At 35.4% G+C, this 25,980-nt stretch overlaps 2 protein-coding genes across 6 annotated transcripts; one reads left to right on the forward strand and one right to left on the reverse strand.

Annotated features, from left to right (window-relative positions):
- Positions 1-1,045: 1,045 nt before the first annotated feature.
- On the forward strand, positions 1,046-25,451 carry LOC101747226 (nucleoprotein TPR). Of its 5 annotated transcripts, none has more exons than XM_038013728.2 (14): positions 1,046-1,274; positions 4,268-9,151; positions 9,260-9,453; positions 9,796-9,882; positions 9,988-10,111; positions 10,219-10,517; positions 10,967-11,095; positions 11,598-11,702; positions 12,694-12,793; positions 13,350-13,449; positions 14,930-15,084; positions 16,156-16,256; positions 21,901-22,012; positions 22,473-25,451. In XM_038013728.2, exons 1-14 carry the CDS (start codon positions 1,100-1,102, stop codon positions 22,553-22,555), a joined length of 6,648 nt encoding a protein of 2,215 aa, XP_037869656.1. In that variant the 5' UTR covers positions 1,046-1,099; the 3' UTR covers positions 22,556-25,451. The 5 variants fall into 5 exon arrangements, with proteins under 5 accessions (XP_037869656.1, XP_037869657.1, XP_037869658.1 ...); XM_038013729.2 differs by having other exon boundaries at positions 21,904-22,012; XM_038013730.2 differs by having other exon boundaries at positions 12,709-12,793.
- On the reverse strand, positions 24,783-25,487 carry Atg8 (autophagy related protein Atg8; the record flags this gene model as incomplete). The annotated part of the gene is given in 1 exon segment (NM_001046779.1): positions 24,783-25,487. A coding segment is annotated over 1 exon segment (354 nt). The 3' UTR covers positions 24,783-25,036.
- Between the last annotated feature and the right edge of the window lie 493 nt (positions 25,488-25,980).

Consider the following 25,980-nt stretch of genomic DNA (forward strand, 5'->3'; position numbering starts at 1 on the left):
TGCACCAACAAAGTGATCATCAATAAAAAAAATTGAAAAACTGACAAAAGTACATGGCAGACATCACCTCAATTATAGGTGCAATCGACAGTGCATTAACAACAAAAAAAAATTATATATATATATTTATACATATATAGTGGGCTTTCTTAGAAACGGTTTATATTTCTCCGTTCTTGGTAAGTACTTAGGGGCTGATATTTCTATCTGGGTTAAGAGATTAGGTGTGTCGGTTATTCCATGGATTAATCAGATGAATACCCCCACTCTGAACAAATATTAAATATTTTATTATGTGTTACTTAGACATTTTTGTCCACCTTGAGATTTCATTGATCTTGTTACATGTCTATGCAAAATCGACTTACTTATATTAAATTGCTTATCTATTTCAACTAAAGACTTATTCCCAATTTCGCTTCGAATAAACCAGATTTTTACCAACAAATTTAAAAAATATTGTTATAACTACATAGACAACCCTACAAACCTGTACCTATTTATACTTAGGTCGTTTCAATTTCACGTATTCTCATCCCAATTGTCCCCTTTTTCGTTGTTATTTGTACCTAAGACGTCCCCAATATCCCCAAAAACAACAGATTTTTACATGTATTTTTATTTAATCAAATACATTAAAACCAATAACAACTGAGACTTACCTTTAATATATATGCTGGTTCAAACACTAAATAACGTTTATAAATCATAGTCGTCTTCTATTATTATCAAATAAATAAAAGAGAGCAAAGTTTCTAGCACTAAAATAATTACCACCACAGGAAGTTAATTTGAAACGCGATTTTTTATAAGTTAGCAGCTATTATCATGCATATTCAGAGTTGTTTTGTGAACTTTCAACATTCTACTATTAAACTACAAAAAATGGAAGATTTTGCAACGAATATAAAACTTATATTGAGCGTCGAAAGATTTTCCCGGTTTTTTCCCGATTCGCCTCTCAATCCCTAATCGCCCCATTTTACCGGTACTATCTTTGTGTAGTTTAGTAGTCTGCGTTGTACACTAGTATACCTGGTCTACTCAGTCAGCTCAAATATATTAAGTGTATAATCTATGGCTCAGTCAGTGACAAAAGATGGAAGCTACGGAGAGTGAAACCGGTGCAAATCATTTGAAAAATGTTTTATCCGAAGCAGAAATCAATAATTTATCCAACAATGTCGTACAGAAAATTAATGACTATATCGAGTCAAAATTTGATGAATATCTGACAGCAAAAGCTCTACATGAAACCAGTAGAGTGCAACTAGGTGAGTACGCACCGGTGTTTTAAGACGCTTTCATCGATTGTATAGTCTTCCCGATTCGTCTACATCGTCTATTAATCACATTTAACCATAACGTTGAACATAATAGACATAAGAGTATTAAATCTTTTTAGCAGGGTAGAAAACACATTGTTTTTGGCATAAATTTGTTGTGTTCTAACCTCGTACTAATATTATTTTCATAGCTACGAAATGCTTTCTGTGCTGACAAAAATATATAACACCCTGTAAAAATTTTTATTTTACTTAATTAAAATTTTAAGTTATGTTGATAATATCACATAACATTTCAACAAATTAAAACTTATTTATTAAGACTTTTTATATAAATTTGTTTTTAGATTATAATTAACAACGAGCTTGTACCCCTTTGATTTCTTCTCAACCCAACTAATTATAAATTATTACCACCTTTCACGGAATCACTGATGCACAGCTAAACATCTACCTACTGTAAAGAACTTTTCAAATCAGCCACGAAATGTGTGGAGTACTTTGTTGAATAAAATAGGAACTATGGTACAATAATTAGGCAATAAAATTAGTATAGTAATGGAACAACATTGGGGTAAATAATTTTATCTGATTAATTTTAGCTTAGACAGGATATTGAATAATAATGGTGGCTTTGGATGTTATTAAGAAAAAAATGTTTGAGTACAAAAATTTTATACATAAACACAAAATAATTAGAGGTGCAGAGTAAGAAAGGTGTGGTGATGAAACAAGCAGCTTATAACAAGTATACTAAAATGACTTTATGAAAATGATACGAAGCTAGTTATTATTACTATGTCAAATGAAATCAAAATCAATACTACATGTACCTGTAATGTATAGGAGTAAAAAGTCTTAGGAACACATATTAACCCCTTGAGCATGACCCGTTGATTGGTAAGACTCTTTTTTGATGCATAGAAAGTGTGGAACGTTGGAATGCTGAATAATGAACAGTTTGATTATAGGTATTTAAGTATCAACCATTATGGACACATGCATAATTTTAATAAGTTAATAACATTTATAAATGACCATTTAAAATTATTTTGCTATAAATTTACCATTGATTTTGTATTTTTTTAAGTTAAAGTTTTGTATAAGGTGCTTTTTTTAAAAATCCTTTAGTAATTTCTGTAAAATCTGAAAATTTATCAGCAGTAAAAGGGCTAATTCATAACCCAATTTCCAAGTCTTCAAGACCTAGAAAATATTTTCCAAATTAAAAATTGGTAGGTGTCTGTATATTTTATTACCTAAGCCCAGCTATGTATTTTATCTATTATGAATTACTTCCCAATTTTAACCATTTTCTTCACAATTTTCTAATTTTTTTTTCTTAGATGGGTGGACGAGCGCACAGCCCACCTGGTGTTAATTGGTTACTGGAGCCCATAGACATCTACAATGTAAATGCGCCACCCACCTTTATTTATATGTATTTGATAAGTCACAAATATTCAGAAGAGCTAGGAGCTCTGGAACATCTATTGCTCTAATAATAGGTTTAAATTGTAACATTAGGTCACGTAAACGCTGATGCAAAAGGGTGTTCGCGTGAAGACTAGCCTCAACAGGTAGATTTTTGATAAAAGTAAACATTCGGAAATGCACCAGTTATGCATTTTGGATGTGAATAATCTAAAAGGAGCTTTCTAGCCTTCCTAAGAAGTTTGTTAGGCTTCTCAGAAAGCCATCCTGCTCAAGGAGTACACTTGGTGACCCTGTATGTTGACCCTAGGCATGCTCAGTGGACTGTCCTTATATTAGTAGACTATGCCCATGACCAATGATTGCAGTCATTCTCATCTGAGATGAGACCAAAAAGTTTTCTGGTTTTGTAAAGAAAGTTTTTTTAGCAGATCTATTGCCACCATTATCAACAGAGCTTTATTACCACGATTATTATATCAGAAGTGCTATGTTGCTTGTACACACCCTCTTTAGTACCTACCCCTATAGTATGTGTTAGTGAGAGCTGATACTGTTCATTGCTTTGATGTTTGAATAAATACAGAAATACATAATAATAATAATAATAATGTATACATATGTTTACTATTTAGTTATGATTTTTACAGATTCTAGAATCTCCATGCAATCTACTTGATCATGTTCAGTGAATTGAAATACACAGTTAAAAGTTTATGGATGCATATACTCAAGTTCTCTGAGAATACTGACTGATTTATTTGCATAAATAAGTAGATTGTCTTCGCTAGATGATTCTTTGAGTACTTTTAGTATTATTGAAGAAAAAAGCCAGCTTGCTAAAAAATCGCATGCAATGCTAAAAATCGAAAAACAGTAATAAGTCAATGCCGCCATCCAACTTGAGATTTGTGGACTAAATCTCAATTGTATTGTATAATGACTGCGCTTCGAACTGGAACGCATTATCGTAACACGGCATAAATAAGGGCCTGTGCACACCACGTTTTTTAAACGCGCGTCGACGGCGCGCTTTTATCCTACAGAGCAGTTTGTATCGATACAAACGCGCGTTAGCATCGCGTTTAAAAAACGCGGTGTGCACAGGCCCTGTGGAGGCGGTATCTACTCATGTGGACTCCCAAAACGTCGGATCAATAATTAAGCATATTATTATTATGATTATTACGTGTTTTATTTTTATTACACGATGTAAAATCGGTACAGGCCTGCGTGATTTGAACACCTGCACATAATTGCATCGCTTAAACACGTGAAAACCCGAATGTCGCCGGGTACTTTCTCGACTGTATATTAATATCAAGTTATTTTTCTTATATTATGACACGATGTAATTCTTTCATAGCGAAAACCCTTATACATATTTTTAAAAAATGTACCCGAGAGAGCATTTGAATCCGGACATGCTGCATTAATCAATACCAATACACCGGTTGTCTTACCCAGTACACCGTGGAGATCTCATAAAATGTAACGCTTGAATTTTTTTTTTTAAATATGTTAATGTAAACAATTTCACTGTTCAGGTGAAAAAATCGCCGTTCTTGAATCAGAAGTACTGGAAAAAACGGCCAAGTACGAAGATGCGGCAAAGAAGTTGATTACAGCAGATGAAACTGTAGAAGAACTAGGCAAGCAAGTCGAAACCTTGAAAGCTGAACTTGAAAAAGCTCATGATAAAATAACTCGATTAGAAAATGAAATTATATCTCTGAAAAGTGCTAGAGATTCAGCAGTTGATGAAAGAAATGACTTAACTCGTATTTTGCAAAGGCGTGATGCTGAAATAGAAAGATTGACGACTAATGATACTGCACTCTCGCAACAATTACGAGCAGCTATCGATGCAAAATGTGAAGCATTGGCACTCAACGACGAAATACAAAGCAAAGAATTGTCTTTACAATATCGTGAAAAACGAATAGAACAAGAAAGAACATTGTTAAATTCTCAAATTGCTGGCTTAACAGAAGAAGTTAACAGGCTCACTTCTGAACTGCAAACAGTTAGACTAAACAACACAAGTAGACTGGTGAGCTTGGAAACACAATTAGCTGAAAAGGTTGAAGAACTTAATGCAGCTAATGAAACCATAGTCCAATTAAATGAAATAAAAAAGAATTTAAACGCTCGTGCAGAAAGTCTAGCCCAGAGGCTGGTAGAACAGAGAGATATAGAGAACAAAATGACAGACAATTTTAAAAAGGAATTGGATGCAAAAACGAAGTTAGCAGATTTATTCAAAACAATGCATGATGATGCTGAATCTAAAACACACGAATTAACAGAAGGGATATCAGAATTACAAAAATTATTAAATGAAGCCACTGATAAATATGGAGAGTTAGAAACTAAATACAAGCAGGCAGAAGTAGATCATGAAGAAATGATGGAAAAGAAAAATGAAGTAATATCTTCTTTGAAAAACGAAATAGAACATGCGAATGATTTATTAAAAGCTGCTAATGCTCACAATCTTGACATGGCTTTGAGTGATTTAGCACCATCCGCTGCAACTGCAAGCAAATTATTAAAATCTGGAATGTCACTGACACAAATATATTCACAATTAGTAAAAGTGTCTGATGAATTAAACCAGGAAAAAGAAGAGAACAGAAGACTCAACATTACTATTAATACCATTGTACAAGAATTAGAAGAGAAAGCACCATTATTGCAAAAACAAAAAGCTGAATATGAAGAAGCTTTAGAGAGCAATGCGGCTTTGTCACAGCAAATCGATTCCTTGGTCATGGAGTGTAACCGGCTAAGAGATGATTATAATGAAACTTCAAAGATAGCTAATCACTACAATCGTGAAAATACAAAATTGAAGGGAGAGTTAGCTGACTTAGGTAGACAAGTTTGTTTCTTACTAAAGGAAATAGAACATGTTCGTGGTGGTCTTGTGCCTAATGGTGACCATGATTTATCAAATAATGCATCCAATATATCTAATTCGTCTGACATTAGCTCATCTAGAATAATATCGAAGACATTAGTCACTTTCACCGACATTCAAGAACTACAATCAAACAATCAAAAACTTTTACGTTTAGTACGAGATCTTACAGAAAAACAAGAAGAATTTGAACGTCACAAAGAACAGTTTGAAAGTGGTGAAATGCAAACCAAAATAGAATCATTGAAAAACAGGGTTACTGAATTAACTGAAGCTCAGGATCGTCAAACAAAAATGGTTAACGGACTAATTCGACAACGGGATATGTTTAAAAAACTATACCATGATCATATGAAAGGAAAGCGATGCGAAACTTCTGCTCTAGAAACTCTTGAGTTGGAAAAAAGTGGATCTTTTACAATGGATACATCATCCGAGGATATTAGTAAACCAATTGAAAAAGTTCCGTTTGAAATAAAATACAGAGAGGCCGAAAAGCATTTACAACTTCTAAAAGAAGAATTTAAAACGTATAAAGAAGAGAAAATCACTAATGAGAGGATGCTTTATGAACAAATTGACAACATGAGACAAGAAATTTCGAAACTGACTACAGCCAACAGTAAATGTGCTTCTACATCTGAATACAATAATGAACGATTAAAGATATTGCAAACTAATGTTGCTACATATAAGAAACAAATTGCCTCACTCGAAGATAAAAACAAGGCATATAATGCTACTATTGCAAAGCATGAAGTTTCTCTTCAACATCTGCGTGATGAAGCTCTAAACGCCCAAAGCAAATTAGCAGCTGCAGAAATACAATTGGAAAATTTGAAACTAGAATGTAAATTAATCAAAGATGCTGAAATACGTCTTCAAACTGAAAAAGAAGTATTAAATCGCGAAAGACAAGGTCAGTCATTGTTACTAAAAAATTTAGAACTAATTAAAGCCAGTCTTGAACGAGTTGAAGCCGAAAATCGAGCGAAAATAGAAACAAGATTGGATGAAGCTACTAGAGAATGTTCTGCTTTAAGACGCCGACTGCAAGAAGAACAAGATAGATTTAGAGAATTAGCAGCTCATCTTGAGCGACAAACTGAAATTGCTAAAACACGTATGCAGGAAGAAAAAGAAGCAGCAGATGTTTTGAGGAAGGAAATTACGGAAATGAGACAAGATTGCGTTGAAAAAAATAAAATCAATGAAGATTTGATGAAAAAATTGAAATTTGCACTTGCTCCTAATACAGATGGTTCTTTTGACACCGTCAAAAAAATAAAGGAATTAGAAAATAAATTAATAGATAAACAAAATGAAATTCAGTCACTAAAAGAACAACTGAATGTTGCTAAAGAACATATTAAACAATATTGTGACATCTCAGAAGGGGCAGAAAAAGAACTTAAAACACTGAACAAAGAATATCAGGCATATAAAACTGAGTCCGAAAACAAATTTTTAGATTACAATAGTAAAATACAGCAACTTCAAGAAAAATGTTCCGAATTAGAAGCTGAACTGTCGCTTCATGCTAATGGAGAACACTCGAATAGTAACATTGCTTTGAAAACAGAATTATCAAATGCTAAAGAAGAACTGAAAACTGCATTAGTAAATGTTGATAATTATCGTACGGAGCTCGACAAAGCTCGCGAAGAAGTATCTAAGTTGTCGAATGCAGTACAAAAAGCTGAAGAAAAATATACACATGAAATGATTCTTCATTCTACTGATATTCAAACATTGACTCAAGTAAAAGAAGAGTTGTCCAGAGCACAAAACCAACTTAATGAATTGGTAGCGTTCAATAATAGCACAATCGAAAAACTACAAACTGAAAAATCTTCTTGGTTAGAGAGACAGAAAATACTAACTAGTGAAAATGAACAGCTTACTCACAGACTCAAAGATCTTAATGATCAAAACTCTCTGTTACATGATCAAATTCAAGCTTTAGGGACTCAATTATCAGTTACACATGCGTCTAAATCACAATCAGAAAGCATAAACGAATCTGGTAATGATTCTAATATGAATCTATCAATCAATGAAGATGACATAAAATCATCAGAGCAATTATATCAAATTGTAAAATTCCTAAGAAAAGAAAAAGACATTGCAATGGCTAAATTTGATATTTTGCAAGCTGAAACTATGCGACTTAAATCACAATTAGAAATAGCAGAAAAGCAATTGGATGAAGCTAAGTTAACGTTAGCAACCGAAAGGGAGAAGTCTGAAGTAAGCATTGTGACTGTTAATAAACAATCTGATATTTTAAGAAAAGTTGAAACTTTGAATGCTTTAACGGACAGCAATCGAATATTAAGAGAAGAAAGAGACGCATTATCTCGTCGCGTTGAAGATCTCACTGCTGTCACAAAGGCCTTAGAAGATCAGCTAAATCCATTACAAGAAAGTAATTCCGATTTAATTTCTAAGAATGAAACCTTGCAGTCAGAAAATAATGCTTTAAAAGCAGACTGTGCCAGGTGGCGAACAAGAGTTAATGCTCTAGTCGAACGGGCCAATAAGACGAGCCCAGAAGATTGGAAACGTCTGCAAAACGAGAGAGAAACTTTGGCTAAAATGCTTACAAATGAAAAAGAAAACGTGCGTAAATTAAATGAAGAACTGGGGTCTCTTAAAGCCGACAGAAATAAAATTGAAGAACAATATACTATGCTTTCTCGACAGCAAAATAATCTTGTTGAAGAAAACAGAAAACTGAGTGAAGAAATACAAACACTTAAAGATGACATGTCTAAACTCACTGAAGAATTAACTAAAGTGAAAACAGAACTAACTGCTGTATCTGAAGCAAATAATAAATTGACTGATGAAATTTCCAACAAAGATGCTTTACTGACTGATATCAGAAATAAAGAAATGCAAATTAGAAAGATAGCTAAAAAGTACAAGGCTCAATACGAGGAATTAGTAAAATCAGTGGAGGAGGAAAAGAAAAAGGCTGAAGGTGATGCAGCCGCTGCTGATGCTGCAACAGAAAATACAAAAAAAATGGAAGATCAGTTGTCTGATCTTCAATCTAAATTAGAAACTGAAAAATCAAACAATGAAAAATTAAAACAAGAACTCGAAACTCTTCGATCTGTGAATTTGGATAAAGAAGAAAAAGCGAAACTAGTACTAAAGCAAGCTAAAAATAAAATTGTCCAGTTAACAGAGCAGAAAAATTCTTTAACTAGGGAATTGGATGAATCGCGTACTAAAATCGGTGCAATTGAACAAAGCACCAGAGATGAACAAGACGTGCGCTTGGCGCTAATAAAATCTCAGTACGAAGGGCGTCTTACACGATTAGAAAAAGAGCGCACTGAAGCACAAGCTGAAAAAACTAGAGAAGTTGATGCACTACTGCAAAAAGTCAATATGTTGCAAAGGCAATTAGCCAATCAAGCTTCTGCATCCAAACAACAAGCAACAGCCGAGAAGACCACAACGGAACCTCCAACTGCCAATATAAAACCAATGGCTGGTGAGTTTGAAAATTAAGAATGCATACAAACAATAAATTAATCCTATTTTCATTTAAAAATCAGTTTGTGTACATCAGTGTGCACTATTAATGATAAACATTTCTTAGGAATCGCGCAACAAAGCGTGACTGCGAGCAGACGCGCAGGAGAAACGCCATTAGCTTCGATCCGTCCTATGGCACAGGTTGGCCCTACGGCTCCACATGATGCGCACACTACCGAGTACATGCCTGCATCCTCATCGCGGCCGCTCACGCGTGCCGCTCTTGCTGCGACTACGGCTCCACCGGAGTCTACTCAGGTTATTTTTTTGTTCATGAGGAAGACACCGGCCTTCCGCCTACGCGATGGATAACAAGTCATTTCACACAAAAACTCGCGTCCGCGCCTCGTATTGCACAGCTCACTTGAAGCTGACTGACATCAAGATGAGTCGTTTCACGCGAAACGAATATAAACGAAACGACAGGAATTTACAAATAATCACAAAAACAATGTTGTCAATAAGTGTATTTTGTATTGTATTTTTGTGAACGTAACTTTGTGCCAATTAGTAGCCACAAGTACAGTAATTTTTCACTTTTCAAGTATAATCGATAATGGCGTGTGTAAATTGCCTTAATTAGCAATGTTTAAAATTCAGGACATGGATACTGGTGAAGGGAGCATGGGTAGTTCAGTAACAGCCGACAACGTGCAGCCATCTTCCCATTCCCAAGCACCGCAACAGGTAATAACGTTGAAATTTTTATACATCGCTTGACCTGCATTTTCAGTATTAAATTGTAATTAATAATAATATATTTTTATTTTTGGGACAAAATCAAATTCATAGGCGGTAGCGATGGTCATGCCACGAATCGAGCAGCCGAGTGCCATAGCTACCGGCTCAGCGGGCACGTCTCCCAGCTCTGCTGCGACCAGCGCCCCCACGCCTGCCTTGCCTCCTCCCGCACAAGGTAAACTTTCACAAAAAATACTTTATGTAACCGACTTTGATTTTTACATCGTCAAACACACACAAGAACATGAATACATTTTTATTAAACTGTTTTATGAATTAAAGGTACAAGCAGTGCGACGCCCATTTCAGCAGCAACATCGCAAACACCGGGCAGCGTGAGTACGTCACACGCCGCCCCCGGAGTGAGTACGTCACAAACGGCGGCCGGCGTGAGCACGTCGCAAGTGACGGCCGGGGTGAGCACGTCGCAGGCGGCGCCGGGCGTGAGCACATCGCAGGCGGCGGCCAGTGTGTCGCCGCCGCCGCCCGGCGTCACCACCTCGCACCCGCCGCCCGACGCCCGTCCTCCCAAGCGCCGTCTTCAGCCCAGATCTACCGCCACAAAAAGAACAAGAGTCCAGGTACTTACATAATGTTCTCAGAAAGATTAATTAACTACGGGCTTTATAAATAAACTATTCTCGAAAAATAGATCAACAGGCGGTCGTAGGTAGACGACTAATGTCTTTGTTTTTTGCGTAATAAAAATCAGCGGATATAAATTAGCAGGCTAAGAAATAAAATGTCAATTGAAACTTCAATCTCATGTCTCATGGTGGGTGGCGGCATTCACGTTTTATGGGCTTCGGTTACCGTTCAATATCAAGCGAGCCGCCCATCATAGTGCTTGGCTTAGTAATAAAGTTTTATAGATTCTCATTTATTAGGATAGCAATGACGTTTCATCATCGGGAATGATCCTTAATAATACTTTACAACGACACATAGGCTTAGGAGATTAATTAAAGTTTCATATAAAAATCTTAACTGTCGAATTAAGGTAATGATAATTTATTAAATCTGAAAATAGGGATTCGAAAGGTCTGTAGAAGTGGAATATCAAGTACCAACTTCATCACGATGCGATCAAGACGACGAGGGTGTTATTGTAGTAGACTCTGAGGAAGACGACGAACGCTGCACTGGTACCATGTACAGAGTAAGCTAATAATTTAATGTTGTAGACTGATGCTATGAACTCTTAGCAATATCGGGGCCGTTTGGTGCACTAGATTTGTTTTGATAGCGTAGACGAACATACAAGCTCACGGGCGTCTAATGTTAAGCGATGAACGCTGGCACCCCTCGCTCCTAGAGACATCTAGTTAACATCTCAATAACATCATGATAACTACTTTCTTGCAATTAAAATATAGACATCTCCATAGACATCACAACATGAATGCCACCATCCATCTTGAGACATGAGGTTGAAATCTCAATTGTATTACCATAACTGAAATCAAACCTATCAAAACAGAACTGCTGAAACATTACTGCTTCGAAGGAATAATAGGCAGGTTACCCGTCCGGGCTTACAATATGGTCTACCATCAGTCGATGCCGGTTGGCGATCATAGTACTCTGTCATAATACACAAAGAGCTTTACACTGACCTATTTAGATGAGAGCATTATATAATCATATATTATTTTGTACAGGAAGGTGAAGAGGATGAAGAAGATGTGGAAGAGGAACAGGAAGTGGAAGGCGCAGACGACGAAGAGGAAGTCGAGGGCGATGACTCTGAGAATACAGCACAACAGGTAATTTTGTGTGTTGACCAGTTGTCTCTCTCGACAGTTAAGAACTTAATTAATGTCAGAGCATAGGTTCGAGACTCATCGCAGTGTACTGTTTCTAGCACAGAAGTGCTGAAGGAAGGCCTTGGGTTAATCCTTGTTGTTCAATGAAAAAGAATATAATTTTTTTTTGTCCAACTAACTTTTTAAATTATCATGAAACGTGTTAATTTTGTTAGGCATAATCATTTAACAATGTGCAAGATGCAATGTGCGGCGGCTGTTAGTTTGGTGTGGCATTTTGATTTATCGATATAGAACATTAATGTAAAAGTTCTATTTGATTATTATAATATATCTTTCACTTATAAACTCCAGTTGTGTACTTTACACTTTATGTCAATAACAATATAATCTTCGCATTTATAACCTAACAGGATAATAATCAAATCATAAAACTATTAGGAAATCATAATTCAATAGAGTAACGAAAAAATCGATAATACTTTTAGAACTGTTTGCAATGAGAAATATAATATCTGTAAAAAAACAAGTAATTATTCTAAATAAAAATAAAAATGTTAGAGAAATAAAAAAGAAACAAAGAGAAGAAAATTTCCACAAAACAATTTCGAACTTCACTTCTATTTGTAATGTTTGTTAGTATTTTATGTTGAAAATAAGCAGCCGCGTCCTCGTCGATAAACTGTGAGGAGACTGGCTCTTACAAATAAATATATTTGTTGTGCCCTGAAGTGCTAGGATTCGATAATGGTTTTTGAACAAAACATACTTTTTATTTTATTTCTTCATTATTGGTTATTTTTAAAGTGAGTTTCAAAGAGCAACACTTTTATTGCAGTATTAAACTGAGAAGGCTTGATGAATTAGAAGGAGCAGGAAATTACTTAGTGCATTAGTGTCAGTCACATCATGCTGTGAAAGTAAATATGAGTAATACTATTGCACATTAGTGGCAATACTTATATGGTTCACTGTAATTTTATTTGATCAGGATTCACCTGTGCAGTCCCCAGAGGCGGGCGCCGAGCCCACCCCCGCGCCGCCCGCGCCCCCGCAGCAACAGATCGAGGCCATCAGCTCTGGAACCGAACGTATGTACTCTTTGTGCTCACAACTCGACCACTGCATTCTTAACCTTTCAAAACAAGAAAGCGTTTCACCAACACAAAGGAATCTAAAACGGCCCCAACACAGATAAAGCTAAAACGGCCCCAACACCAAGGAAGCTAAAACAGGCCCAACACCTAGGAAGCTAAAACGGCCCCAACACCAAAGAAGCTAAAATGACTACTGCGGACATATTATGATCGAACAGTAACAGTGTTAATGGTATTGGCGACGATTGCGTTTCTATCGCATGTTACTGGTGGCGCGCCGTATTGTGCGTCCGCCACTCACTTGCCTATTTGTACCGCGAGTCATGCGTTACAGCTTAAAGAGTGGGGCAGCTGTATAGTTATGTATAATATAATTGGAAGTTTAATCTCATGTTTCAAGGTTCGTGGCGGTATTCAGATTATGATGTCTATAATCACCGGTAACCTCTGAATAAGATTAAGGCGTGCTACTTATCCTTACACAGGCGTGAGACGTTAGTAATCTATAAAAAACTGACCTGCCACAATGAAGTATTTTTTTTCCATATAGCAAGTGGCGCCTTGTCTTTAGGAGGCAACGGTGCAGATGACGGCGATGACAGTATAGTTCCTTCAACACCTACGTTGTACGTGCCACGTAGAAATGATGGGTTAGTCAAACCAGAAAGGAACTGGGAAAATTTTTCTATGTTTGTGGTAGTGATACTAAAATAAAATAATGTACTATATACTCAAGGATACCTAAAATGAGATAGAAACCCTTTCAGCTTCCGCATGATCTTGGAAGCTTGCAAATTATTAATAGGTCACAAAAATAAATACAAGTGGTAGTTACATGTGTCGTAATATCTAAAATATGTTAAATATATATGTTGAGTATTTCTCTAACATTTACTGCATTTCACGCCAACTACTTTCGCTATACTTTGTATACCTATATTTATAGACGTGTTCACGAAATACGCGTTTATTAAAGCGCCACCGTGGCTGCCAGACCATGACATCACAGCGTGGATAACGTTCCGCTATCCCGCTTGAAAAATGAACAGAAACCTTCAATTGTATCGTTGTAACGACTGTCCTATCCGTGGAAGTTATTCGGTAATACACATTAGGTACAGTACCCGGCCATAAATATTGCACATCGACCGTGGGAAAAGGACGGTTAATTTTTGCTTCGTAGAGCATCTGTCGCCACTTACCCTTTTTTTTCTACCTAAGCTGATAGCCTTGAGAGGCTATATTAGCGGAACCTTAACAAGTAGGTGAGCTCACGGGGCTTAAACCTGACGACGTTGCTAACATTAGCCCTAGCAAGAGCCGTGCTTCGCAGAATCTACCACCGGGTCGGAAACGCGACCCACTGAAAAGATCCGGCGAGAAACTCAGTGAGCTGTGTCTGAGGGTTAATTTACTCGTCGAGTTCTTCGTCGCAAGCGACGGGTTCGACAGGAAGGATGACCGGTGCTTGAGGTACCTAAAAGCACCGTTAGTGAATCGGGAGGATCCGAAATGACATGTTTGGGGCGACGTCGACTGCTTTCCATTCTGTCCGCAGGATCGGGAATGCCATTACCGAATTGACATTTAGTCTCCATAGATATCGGATCTTTAGTGTTTCGTCTCATACAAGTAACGCTATACAACAAAACAAAATTAGACGACTGTCTCCTTCTAAATATCGGTGTGTAATATTTATTGCCTGGTACTGTACATATTAGTTTTGAAATCATTATATCTGCTGTTGAATCTCAACCTCAGCGTGGTCGTATTTTTTGACAGAACTAGTTAATATGTACGCTAGAAGATTGCACAAAGTGGGAATGAGTTGCTCGCTCCGGGCATTTCAATATTGTAATAATTGTTATGTTATAATACTCACTGTAAAAATGAAAATTAAAAAAAAAAAAAAAAAATAAAAAAAAAATACACCCGCTGAGTTTCTTGCCAATTCTTCTCAGGACAGAGGCTAGTTTTTGTGAATTGGCGGTAGTTCTTTTGACGTTCAACAAGTATGTACTTTCATTTATGTTGAATAATTTTTATTTTTTATTTTATTTGAATAATTAAGACTAACGCTTTTTAACAAAGACGTAGTTCGCAGATTGACACGTGTTTGTGATGTTGCAGTTTCGGAGAGGCGGTGGTGTCGCCGGTGGGCGGCGCGGACGCTCGCTTCACGTTCTCCGAGGCGACGGGCGCCGACGCGGCCCCGCTGCAGCACCACGACACGCACGCCGACCTCGCGCCCGCCATGCCGCCCGCCACCACCGACCCTCATCATCGTAAGTGCATACTAGTGGTCCCGCACTAGTCGCAATTCGACTATAATTCATTGAAATTATAAGTTTGAACATTCTTTTGATTCTAAATTCTATAATCACAGATTTCGTCAAGACTACATTTTAGGCAAATACTAATAAAGACAAACAATATTTAATCTATTCTCAATTTGACCACAAACTATAAGCAAAAAGAAAAGTTTGACAATAAACAAATAGTATGCATGCGTGGTCAAATACTACCAGTATGTGTAATGTTTTTTTAATTTTTTTAAATGTAATATTAATGCATAATTAAGAAAAAATAGCATTCTGCACTCCTTCTCTATATTCTATATAAGTATATAAGTGTGGGAAATGTCATACATACACCTGCGTCCGCGCAATTTTCGTAAAAAAAGGTACAAAGTTTTTGCTTCTCGTATTAATATATCACGTTTATAGATATCCCTAGTTTATTTTTTACGTGTAGTGACTAGAGTCGTCATCTTGGCATGTCCGTCACTAGCCGAAATTCGAAAGTAAAAGCCTTAAAGTAAAATTATACATGTAGTATAGGGATTCGTAAAGTTCATAATTAGCCTTCTCATTTCTGCAATGAAACATGCTTTTGCGTTTCGGTTTGAAAGGGAGCCGCCATAGCTACAAAAAATACATGAACCTTTTGAGCCAAGATGCATGAGCAGCGGCATACACAATATGTCGACGGTAACAACTTGTCTGCCCAACTTCGGTTGGTTGTTATTCCAGTTTAATAGTACTATATCAGAAAATTTCGAAACATTGACAGATAGATTGGCTTATAAAATACTAGCTGTACTCGCCCGCTTCGCTGGGCATTTAAAATTAACATTATTATTTCTCACCCATCTTCATCATTAACGCCCCCACAACTGGTGTAGGGAGTCCAACACTCATATAAATATTAGCCTATCCGTTAAGTACATGTATTTTCTACATGGATACCAAGTTTCAAGTCAATCGGATGCACGGTGTTCAGTTATAACGGAACATCCGTAGAAACCACTGTAGATTTATATGTTAGGATAGATGAACATTATATTGTTGATTTAGGGGGTGAAAGCAGCGAGACTAGGGAATGGGAAGAGTCCCGTGGAGAGGAAGAGGCCGCTGCGGTGAGCTCACAGGGAAGCGAACCTTCATCGCCGCATCAGGTAATTCGACTACATGACATATTTGATCAGCCCACAGAAGCAAGCAAGCAGCCTCCAGTGCAAGTTTCACAATTGGCATTTTAAAAAAACAAGTGACAATATTCCTTTACAGTACTAAAGACGTGTCTGGTTGAATTTAGAGCTGCATGGCCCAAAATGTTTCATATTTCAATTATTTATTATTATTATTAATTGTGTCAGTTCTAAGTCCGTTCTAAGTGTAGCAATTTCACTGCATAAACATATTGTAAGTTATATCTATTTATGTACACATTATATACTATATAATAACTTCTTCAAGAATTCAGGAATAAACACAATATGTTATGTGATTGTAACGGATCAGTAATCGCCCGCCTACCTATTTATGCCGGTAATTGCAATTCAATTGAAATTTCGACCAAATCAGTGAGCATGGCTAATGTGGATATCTAAATTGTGTATAGACATGAGTAAATAACAGGCATTGGCCTTTTATGACAGAACCACAGAATATGTTATCGGATTACAGAAAATCATATTTTTGTTTAAAAAATCGTTTATCATAATATTTTCCAAATAAGCTTGATGTTTGGTTGTTTTTAAATGAGGCTTTTGGCATTGCCTTTAATTCAAACAGATACTTTAGCCTATATTTTTAAAAACAACGGTGTACGACTTAAATGTCAGATTTATTATTAGTTTAATGTTATGAAACCAAAGAAAGAAGGTACTCATCCCTTAACGTTTTTAAAATTTCTTTATCGATGCGATGTGTTCAGAGTGTGTTTCCTCATTTCATTTACCCAAAGAGAGTGTATTCACAACGTGTTTTCAGATATATTATTATTATTATACTTAAGTTCTAAGAAAAAGTAAAAAATTTTTTTTAAATTAACTATGAATCAACTGGTGACATTGATAGAACGATGAATACCATGTCACACGTTATAAATTTTTGAAGCAAATGCCTCTGTTGACGTCATCACTCATTTACTCGAAACGCAACATTTTCAAATAATTCTTAAAAAATAACTCTGTGGACTACTTCGATAAGGCAATGTGTCATGATAATCGCTTTATCGTTGCCTCCGCTGACTACTCCCCGAATCCTGATCACGCAGGAGCCAGTCACCGTCGACGCCCTAGACACGCCCTTACTCCGAGGCGCTCGGGCAGCTGTTAGGAAATCCCACCCCTCCTGGCTAAGCCTTTGCTCGCCCACCTGTCCTGGTGAAACTGAAAAGCCGTCCGGGTTAACAGTAATCCCACATTCCGAAAAAAAAGCGTTGAATATTCAAAAATCATTTAAAATAGTTACCTAAAGTCCTTACTCTATATTTTAAAAAAAAATAGATATTGAAATTGCAACTTTTTATAATTGATTCCCATTACAAGCGTAATTTCGCGAGGTTAATCTTTACATTCAAAAATCAAGTCAAATACATCAAATCAATCTATACATACATAATAATATTATTAATGTAGCCAACTCCAAAATATTTGTTTATTTCAATGCAAGCATTAACTTCCCAAAACCTTTTTAGAAGTCTAATCAAAGTCCTATAAAATATCTAATTTTAATTATTTATGCTGTAGCTTGCGCACTAATATAATGATTTTTTCAAATGTTATAAAATTAACGATGAACTGCTAATGTTTACTCTTACAAATCTTTACGCTTGTTCACCGAAGAATGACGTTCGGGCGATGTTTGACCAATGTTTTAAAAACATTGCTTCCAGTTTTGAATATAACAACAATAAGATCAGCATATCGTTTTGGTTATTTTTGCTTGATCTTAGCAAGATTTTAATTTCAAAATAAATAAATATTCACTTAATTAAATTATTCATAACTTTAAGGCTAATACATAAGATTTATTTTTCTATAGTATTCAAAACTTGTAATGTTCAACACTAAATAAAACATGCTTTATATTTATTTAATGTGCTACAAAATGGCTTATTGGAATTTTAAAAAGTTAATGGCCTTATGAGAATACTAAAAAAAAGACTAGTTCACGTGGATTTTTTCACCAAATCGTTTCCGAAGTGTGTCTCTTGTAGAAATCATTGGTAAGACATGTTTGTACATTCAAGAACAACGATAATAATGAAGTTAAACCAATTGTATTTATTTTCACAAGTCGCCCTGATTTTGTTTTGAGGTAGTATATAATTTCGCAATAGAAGCGAATACGGTGCTGTTTTTCAAAACGAATAGGGATAGTATATCGCCATCATCGCCACTATGTTCGTAGATAGACCATATATTATTTAAGTACTAAGCAGTGCTATATAACCACCCATAGCGTAAAGAGTTCCGAAACGAGAATACACTATAAGCCTCATGTAAGCGGAAAACATTTTTGCAGAAGCATCTATCAGAAGTTTTTATTTAGGATCCGGCAAAATAAAGCGAAATTTGCGCCCGCATTTCTGTGAGCTTGTTTCCTGGGTCAATTATTTTTTAGTTAATTTTACATAGAAACGCAAATTACACGAGTACTTAGGTAAATTTTCTTTTTTCTGTTTTCAACAACTTAATAAAAAAAAGTGAGATGACTGAAACGACATTTATTTGGTGGTAGGACCTCTTGTGAGCCCGCGCGGTTAGGTACCACCACCCTGCCTATTTCTGCCGTGAAGCAGTAATCCGTTTCGGTTTGAAGGGTGGGCAGCCGTTGTAACTATACTGAGATCTTAGAACTTATATCTCAAGATGGGTGGCGCATTTACGTTGTAGATGTCTATGGGCTCCAGTAACCACTTTACACCAGGTGGGCTGTGAGATCGTCCAACCATCTAAGCTATAAAAAAAAAAAACATCATTAACCGGTGAAAGAAGTTTAATTTTTTTATAGTGATTTTTTTTAACGTCGTCGTACCAGAAGTTCTTATCTTTTTTTTCGGAAACGGTTCCATACACCCTTTATTATATTTACGTCTGTCTCATTTGACTTTCACATTACAGCCGTCCAACAAACAATGATATTATGAGAATATTAAATATATTGGCCTTTAGCGAAAAACACTTGTGTTGACATTATCATAAGAGTATTTTTAATTACCTATATGTAATGTACATACAAATGATTATTTTTTATTTAAGCACGGTAGAAGTTCTAAAGTAAAAGTATTGGTTTATAGCGAATAAGTGTGATATTCTATTGGTGGTAGATATCCTACTGTTATCAGCCCACAGACGTCCGCTGCTAGACATAGGCCTCTCCCAAGCCTCGCCTCAAAAATCGGTCCTCCGCTGCTGAATCCAGCGGATCCTCGCGAACCTCAATAGGTCGTTGATCGATCCATCTTGTGGGAGGCATACCCACGCTACATCTTCCGATACGCGGTCGCCACTCAAGAACTTTCCGGCCCCTACTGTAATATAATGTAAATATTGTAGGGGGCCATGTGAGTTCGTACGCATAAATATCCAGCCTATTTCTGCCGCGTAGTAGTAATGCGTTCGTTTTAAAGGGTGTGTGTGTGAGAGAGAGAGTAAGAAAGAAAGAAAGAAAGAAAGAGATAGACTAAATTGTACACCAAAACATAACATTAAAAATAGCTCAACAGGTAGGTATAATTGATTTTATCTGGGAAAATGACTTATTTTTATCAATTTGCTTAATTTGTGATGTAAGCAGTTTTATTTTGGAATGCCCTAAATCTCTCTTAATATTCACTCAACACGAATTCGTATAAATAGTACATTGTGCACCAAGGGAGAAAAGTTGGACATTTCCTCACGGGTGTAAAATTGGCTTAAATAAAAATGGGTTTAATTTAGTTTATATACTTTTTAACCTATTATATTTCTAGTCACAAGGTCTACAGAGTACACCGTAGTGATGTCAAATCTTACGTGCGTAGTCAATTAGTTATGAGCTACCTGGAAGGGGACAGCAACCCATGCTTGTAAACTTTATAACTCAAAATTAAACGTCCAGATTTAATTTAATCAATATATGCTTCTATTAATTAGTAGGTCTACTATCAAGGCAATATAAATTATGTTCAAACATAATTTAATAATTACCCTATTGCGATTGTCTTGGTACACTACCGTCCAAAATTTTGGAAGCACACCTGTTTCTATACAAAAAATAAATCGCCACTGTGTAGTAACAGAAAATATAAATATTTTTATATGGAAAAAACGCAAGGAAATTACAATAGAATTGCGAAGCGCTATTTGTACACTACGAGGAAAAATACCTTGAATGTCAAATCTCCCAAAGACGGAAAGGTCTCCACTAAGGAATCCACTACTACATCTTGCTAGAAAACTGGGAAAAATGGAGATAAAAAAGATCTGGTAGACCCCAATCTACAACTAATCAAGAGAATAACTTCATTAGAGATCTTTCAAAACGGAATTCACATTTCACTGCTATATCTAATAATCGCAGCTAAAAACTAAAGCTAAATATTCGACATAAGAAGAATAAACTAGAATAGGCAGAGAGCATATAAACTGGACAATAAATAGTTCAGAGGAAAAATATAATTTAGAACGAGGAAAAAAAAATTCGAGACCAATCGGGTTGTGGTAATGTTATGATTTGGACTTGTTTTGGCAAAAATAACCTTGGAAGTTTGGGAGGATAACCGGAAAATTAAATAAAGGAGCCCATTTGATTGTTTTTTTCAAATATTATCATACCCGGTACTGAACAGAGACATGCAGATCAAACCAAATTTTAAAACAGATCCAGAATCAGATAAAACAGATCAAATTGGTGTTGAATTCACTTTTCAACAATATAATGATTCTAAGTATTCGTCCAACTTTCCTTTTTTTTTTGAACAAGAATAAAAATAAAATAAAAAATTCAAGGGCCTTCTCAATTACCTGACCCCTCTCCCATTGAATTAGTTTAGGATGAACTCGACAGAAGGGTAAAAAATTGATCACCAACAAACTCAGCACATTTGTGGCAATTATTGGAGGGCAAGTAGAAAAAGTTTGATTAAGAATATTTTAAGAAATTAATAGAATGCCTAAAATATGCACGAAGATGAAGAAAGAAAAGGCGAAACACTTCAATATGGCTAAAGTTTAAGTGAATATGTTAATTTTTTTTAATTTTATTTATTTATTTATGTACACACAAGAAGAGTATAGAACAATGATCATTCGGCATCATTTTTATTTATATGCGTTGTTTAATTTTTAATTTAAAGGATTTTAATAAGTCTAATGGCAAATCATTTATATGCGATACTTGCTTTAATTTCCCAACAAATAAACTTAATTCACAGCTAAAATGAAGATTAAAGGATTTGATCACAATAATATTTATTTATATAGCTCAATCTCGCGTTTATTTAATTTGTTTTAAAATCTATCTTAACTTTGGAACACCACAGTTACATGACCAAGGCTTTTAATGTTCTTCTTTTTTTATTTTTTTTTATTGCCCTTGTAGGCAGACGAGCATACGGCCCACCTGATGGTGAGTGGTTACCGTCGCCCATGGACTTCAGCAATGCCAGGGACAGAGCCAAGCCGCTGCCTACCGCTAAAACTTACTTGTGTCCCTGATGCGCAAAATGTCTAAAGACAAAATGTGACATAATGACAAAGTTTAAGCAATTAGCATTATGATTATTATTAAATTACAGCAGATAGCATTATGATTATTATTAAATTACAGCAGATAGCAGAAGAAGGTCGCGAGGCGGAGGCTAGTGCACCGGCACGCCGCGCGCCCACGCGGTCTCCGCACTCTCCTCACTCCCATAATCAACGATGGATGAGGGCTGCAGGTATATTATTAACACCTTTATTACAGAACAGGCTTCGGTCCGCCGCGGTACTTTCAGCTGGTGCGGACGAAGAAAACTGTCCCTGTCGCTGCTTTTTTTTTTTTCTACCTAAGCTGAGAGCCTTGAGAGGCTATATCAGCGTAGCCTTAACTAGTAGTTGAGCTCACGGGGCTTAAACCTGATGACGTTGCTAACACGAACCCTAGCAAGAACCGTGCTTCGCAGAATCTACCACCGGATCGGAAACGCGACCCACTGAGAAGATCTGGCGAGAAACTCAGTGGGCTGTGTCTGAGGGGCTCTACTTGTACTTCTTCACAGAAGTACTAGAATTTTTTTGTTTATTAATATTGTATCGAATTTCTACAAATTCATGAAATACAAATAACGTGCCCGGAAATACAACAATGAATACGGAATTCGATCGCATGCAGTTGTTCAAATATTTCATTATTTGCAGACAGCGAGAGTGGCGCACGTGGACGCGGTATGCGATCACGAGGACGGCCGTCAAGAAGACCTCACAACTACATGAGGTTTTAAACGATTCTAGAATAAGCTAAAAACAATATCGATTTTTATAGCATAAATCTTGATGTAGGTTCCAGATATATAAATTCAATAACAAATTTCGAATTACTTTTAATATACGGAAATGTAACTGCGGTGTTTAATTTCATTCTTTTTTATTTTTGTACGCCTTACTACGCTATATATACACTTAGATTGATTTCATTTTTAGAATTCCAGCAGAAATGTTTATATTATATCGCTATTTTCACTAGATAATATTGAGAAATTCCAGGTGGCGAGCAGATATCTGATTAATATTTAATTTTCCTATGTTAGAATTAATATTTTTAGGTAAGACTCATTTTCTAAATGATAGAAGAACTAATTTTTGGCTAGTGTTTTATTTGTATGTTATGTTCAGATATCCACTGCGCAAAGAAAATTTAAAGATTGGTTTATAGCATGAGAAGCCCCATAAATAATTTTGTTTGTTTCTTTACCAACTAAACTATTTTAGGTAGACTATTACTATTTGAGCGATATATCTTTAGTGATTATTATTTAGTTAATGTCATCAACGAGATTGAAGCCCAATTTAAAATGAGTATTAATGCTAAATATTCGCCAATTACCTGTACAAATAAACCCCAAACTCGTTTGTGTCAAAAACTGAAGCATCCACGTATAATACAAATGGTTTATTTGCTATAACAGTTAGTGTTATTAATTATTATTATCCGTAATATATATATAAATATTTACTTAGACTATTTCCATATTAAACTGTTTAAAATAATTAAAAAGTTTCATATTAGATGGGCTAGTAATTTTATTGCTGTTACAAATTAGTCCAAAAAAAACGTTGAAGTACCTAAGTGTCCATAAAATATTTCCATTTAATTGTAATTTCCTTTAGTAATAAATGTGATGAAAATAAAATGTTTTAATTTTAACCATTTCCCAGCTGCATAAAATAAAATTGTAACCACAGATCGAACCATAAGTGAATTAAGCATATAAATCATTTTGACCCAGAAATTCATTAAGGAAACAATGTTATGATATAAATCAATTAATTGTAGCAGAGATAAAGCCACGAATTAGTAAGTCTTTTTTATCTCTGTTGCAAAGCAACTTACCCAAAACCAGAAGGATGGTATTCCACGCATCTGGTGCAAATCAAACATGGATCGTTCTCATAAAAGAAGTCAATGAATAAAGATTATGATGAACTGCCAGTGAGGCCACACCTGGCGCATACCTGATGAAAAATGCTTACCTTATATCATTGCTATTATCTAGTACAAAGATATAGCCAAACCATTACTATTCACTATAAACTTCAATTACCATTTCACAATGTGGGGAGATCATTTCATAAGTTTATCAGTAAAAATCGTTACAAATCTTTCCAAAGACCTTGGTGTTTCAAACTGTTCCTAGAACCAAATGCACTATCTGAACAACAGTTCCCTCTGGAAAACTTAAGTGTTCACTAAGAACAGCCACAGTTGATATTTTTTTAAGCATAAGGCCTATGATGAGTTTAGACAAGAAGGACATCCATCGGTCCCCAAACTAGAAAGACGACACTTTTTCTGATTCTCCCATTACAATTTGTCAAATTATTAATCAAAAGCTGGGTAAGACCTAGAGCACCCAATATAGAGCTAGGAATAGTACTTCAGTCATCTAGAGTAGTAATATCCTCATCTTATTATAGTACTTAACCATCCACTAATTTCTTATTTGGAAAGCAAATCTAGTATACCATTCCTATGGGAAGTTGAACCTAGGCTGTTTTTAAAAATATAAACATAGTCTACCAAAAGTCTAACTACTAACATAGATACATGTTGTGCCAACATGAACTGGTTGTCACTTATGTATTATAGATATCTTAACTACTTACAACAAAAACATTTATAATAGCAAAATTATTATGGAATTTACCAGTTCTTTCCTTTGTCAATGACTAGTTTATAGCCACTGTGATTAATAGACGTTGATAGTATTGTAAATTACTATTAGGGGTAGTATTAGTAACAAAGTAAAATAATTTTATGGTTTACTTTGAGATTTAAAAAAAAATTACAATATTTGTGTCAAATTGTGTTTTCCAAGTTAAGATAACAATGCTTTTGTGTGTAACAAAAACAATGTGTTAGGTGTTTCAAGTGATTAGAAAACATTCATCATTGTTTTGAAAATATCATAGTTATATTTTAGTGTAAAAGGTTTAAATAAATCACCAAGATTTGCTTTTATCTTTTATTTATTTTTTATTACAGCAGTGATGACACTCAACCAAAACAAAGATGTGAAAACAAAGCAATCCTTTACTTGCTTGAAAAGTTTTATACTATTCATATGAAGACAAATATAGTATTATATGCCAATTAATAATAAAAAAATACCATAAAATAATACACAATTTTAATCTAAGACTTAAATTAAATTTCACCATATGGTCAGATAGTGTAAAACTATTTGAAAGTGAATAATTTGGAATTAATTTCCATAGACATTTTCGTCGGAAAATGCTATGTATAGAAAGAAATCTTCATCATGGTGTTCTTGGTAGAGAGACCCCATTGTTGCAGATGTGGGTGGAATGACATTGTTCACGAAGAAGAAAAGTGCGTCTTCAGGCCGCAGGTGAATACGTTTCCGGATCAAGAAGTAGAACTGGCCAACTGTTAAATCAGACGGAACTAAATACTTCTTTTTGTCGAGGTCTCCAAGCCTAGCCTTCGGCGCTTTCTCTACAATTACAGGAACGCGATCTGGATATTTCCTGCGGATTTTTTCGCCCTCAGCCTTTCTCTTCTCAAATGAATGTTCTTCTTTGTATTGGAATTTCATGTTGATATTTTATAACACACTGCAATTTCAGATGATCGAATCGTAATCAACTTCTCAATCTACTGCGCCTTGTTTTTTATTTTTGCGTTATTTGACTCTAGTGACGCAATCAGCTGTTATGACAACCAATTATCTTGAATTTTCGACATACGGTCTTTTAAGCCACCTAAATAAGCTTGTCCGCTTAATGAAAATACGCCCTGCTATTGTGTTAACGCGGTGCTGTGCTATTGGGTCTGATAATTTAAATTGAAAAGTACTACTTAATTATAAAAATAAATAACTGATATGTTACTAATTTACTGTCTTCATGCTCTAAATATCGTTGCGGCGTCTTTCGTGTAATATTATGGGTTAAAGTAAGAAATTGGCAATTTATACTGATTTTTTTTTTTTTTCATTTACCCTATTTATTTAAATCAATATATCTACAGTTATTATTTATACATTGCTGCCATCTAATAGGAAGGTCATTTATGGCTTTGCGATAAAGCTCTGGTGATCTAGATTCTACAAACTGTGTAAAAGCATTTGTACTGCCTCCTGGGAAGAGAACTTTTTATCACGTAGAAAATTGTTCAAATTACGAA

The sequence above is a fragment of the Bombyx mori genome, chromosome 11 (assembly GCF_030269925.1).
Source record: "Bombyx mori chromosome 11, ASM3026992v2".
NCBI lineage: Eukaryota > Metazoa > Arthropoda > Insecta > Lepidoptera > Bombycidae > Bombyx > Bombyx mori.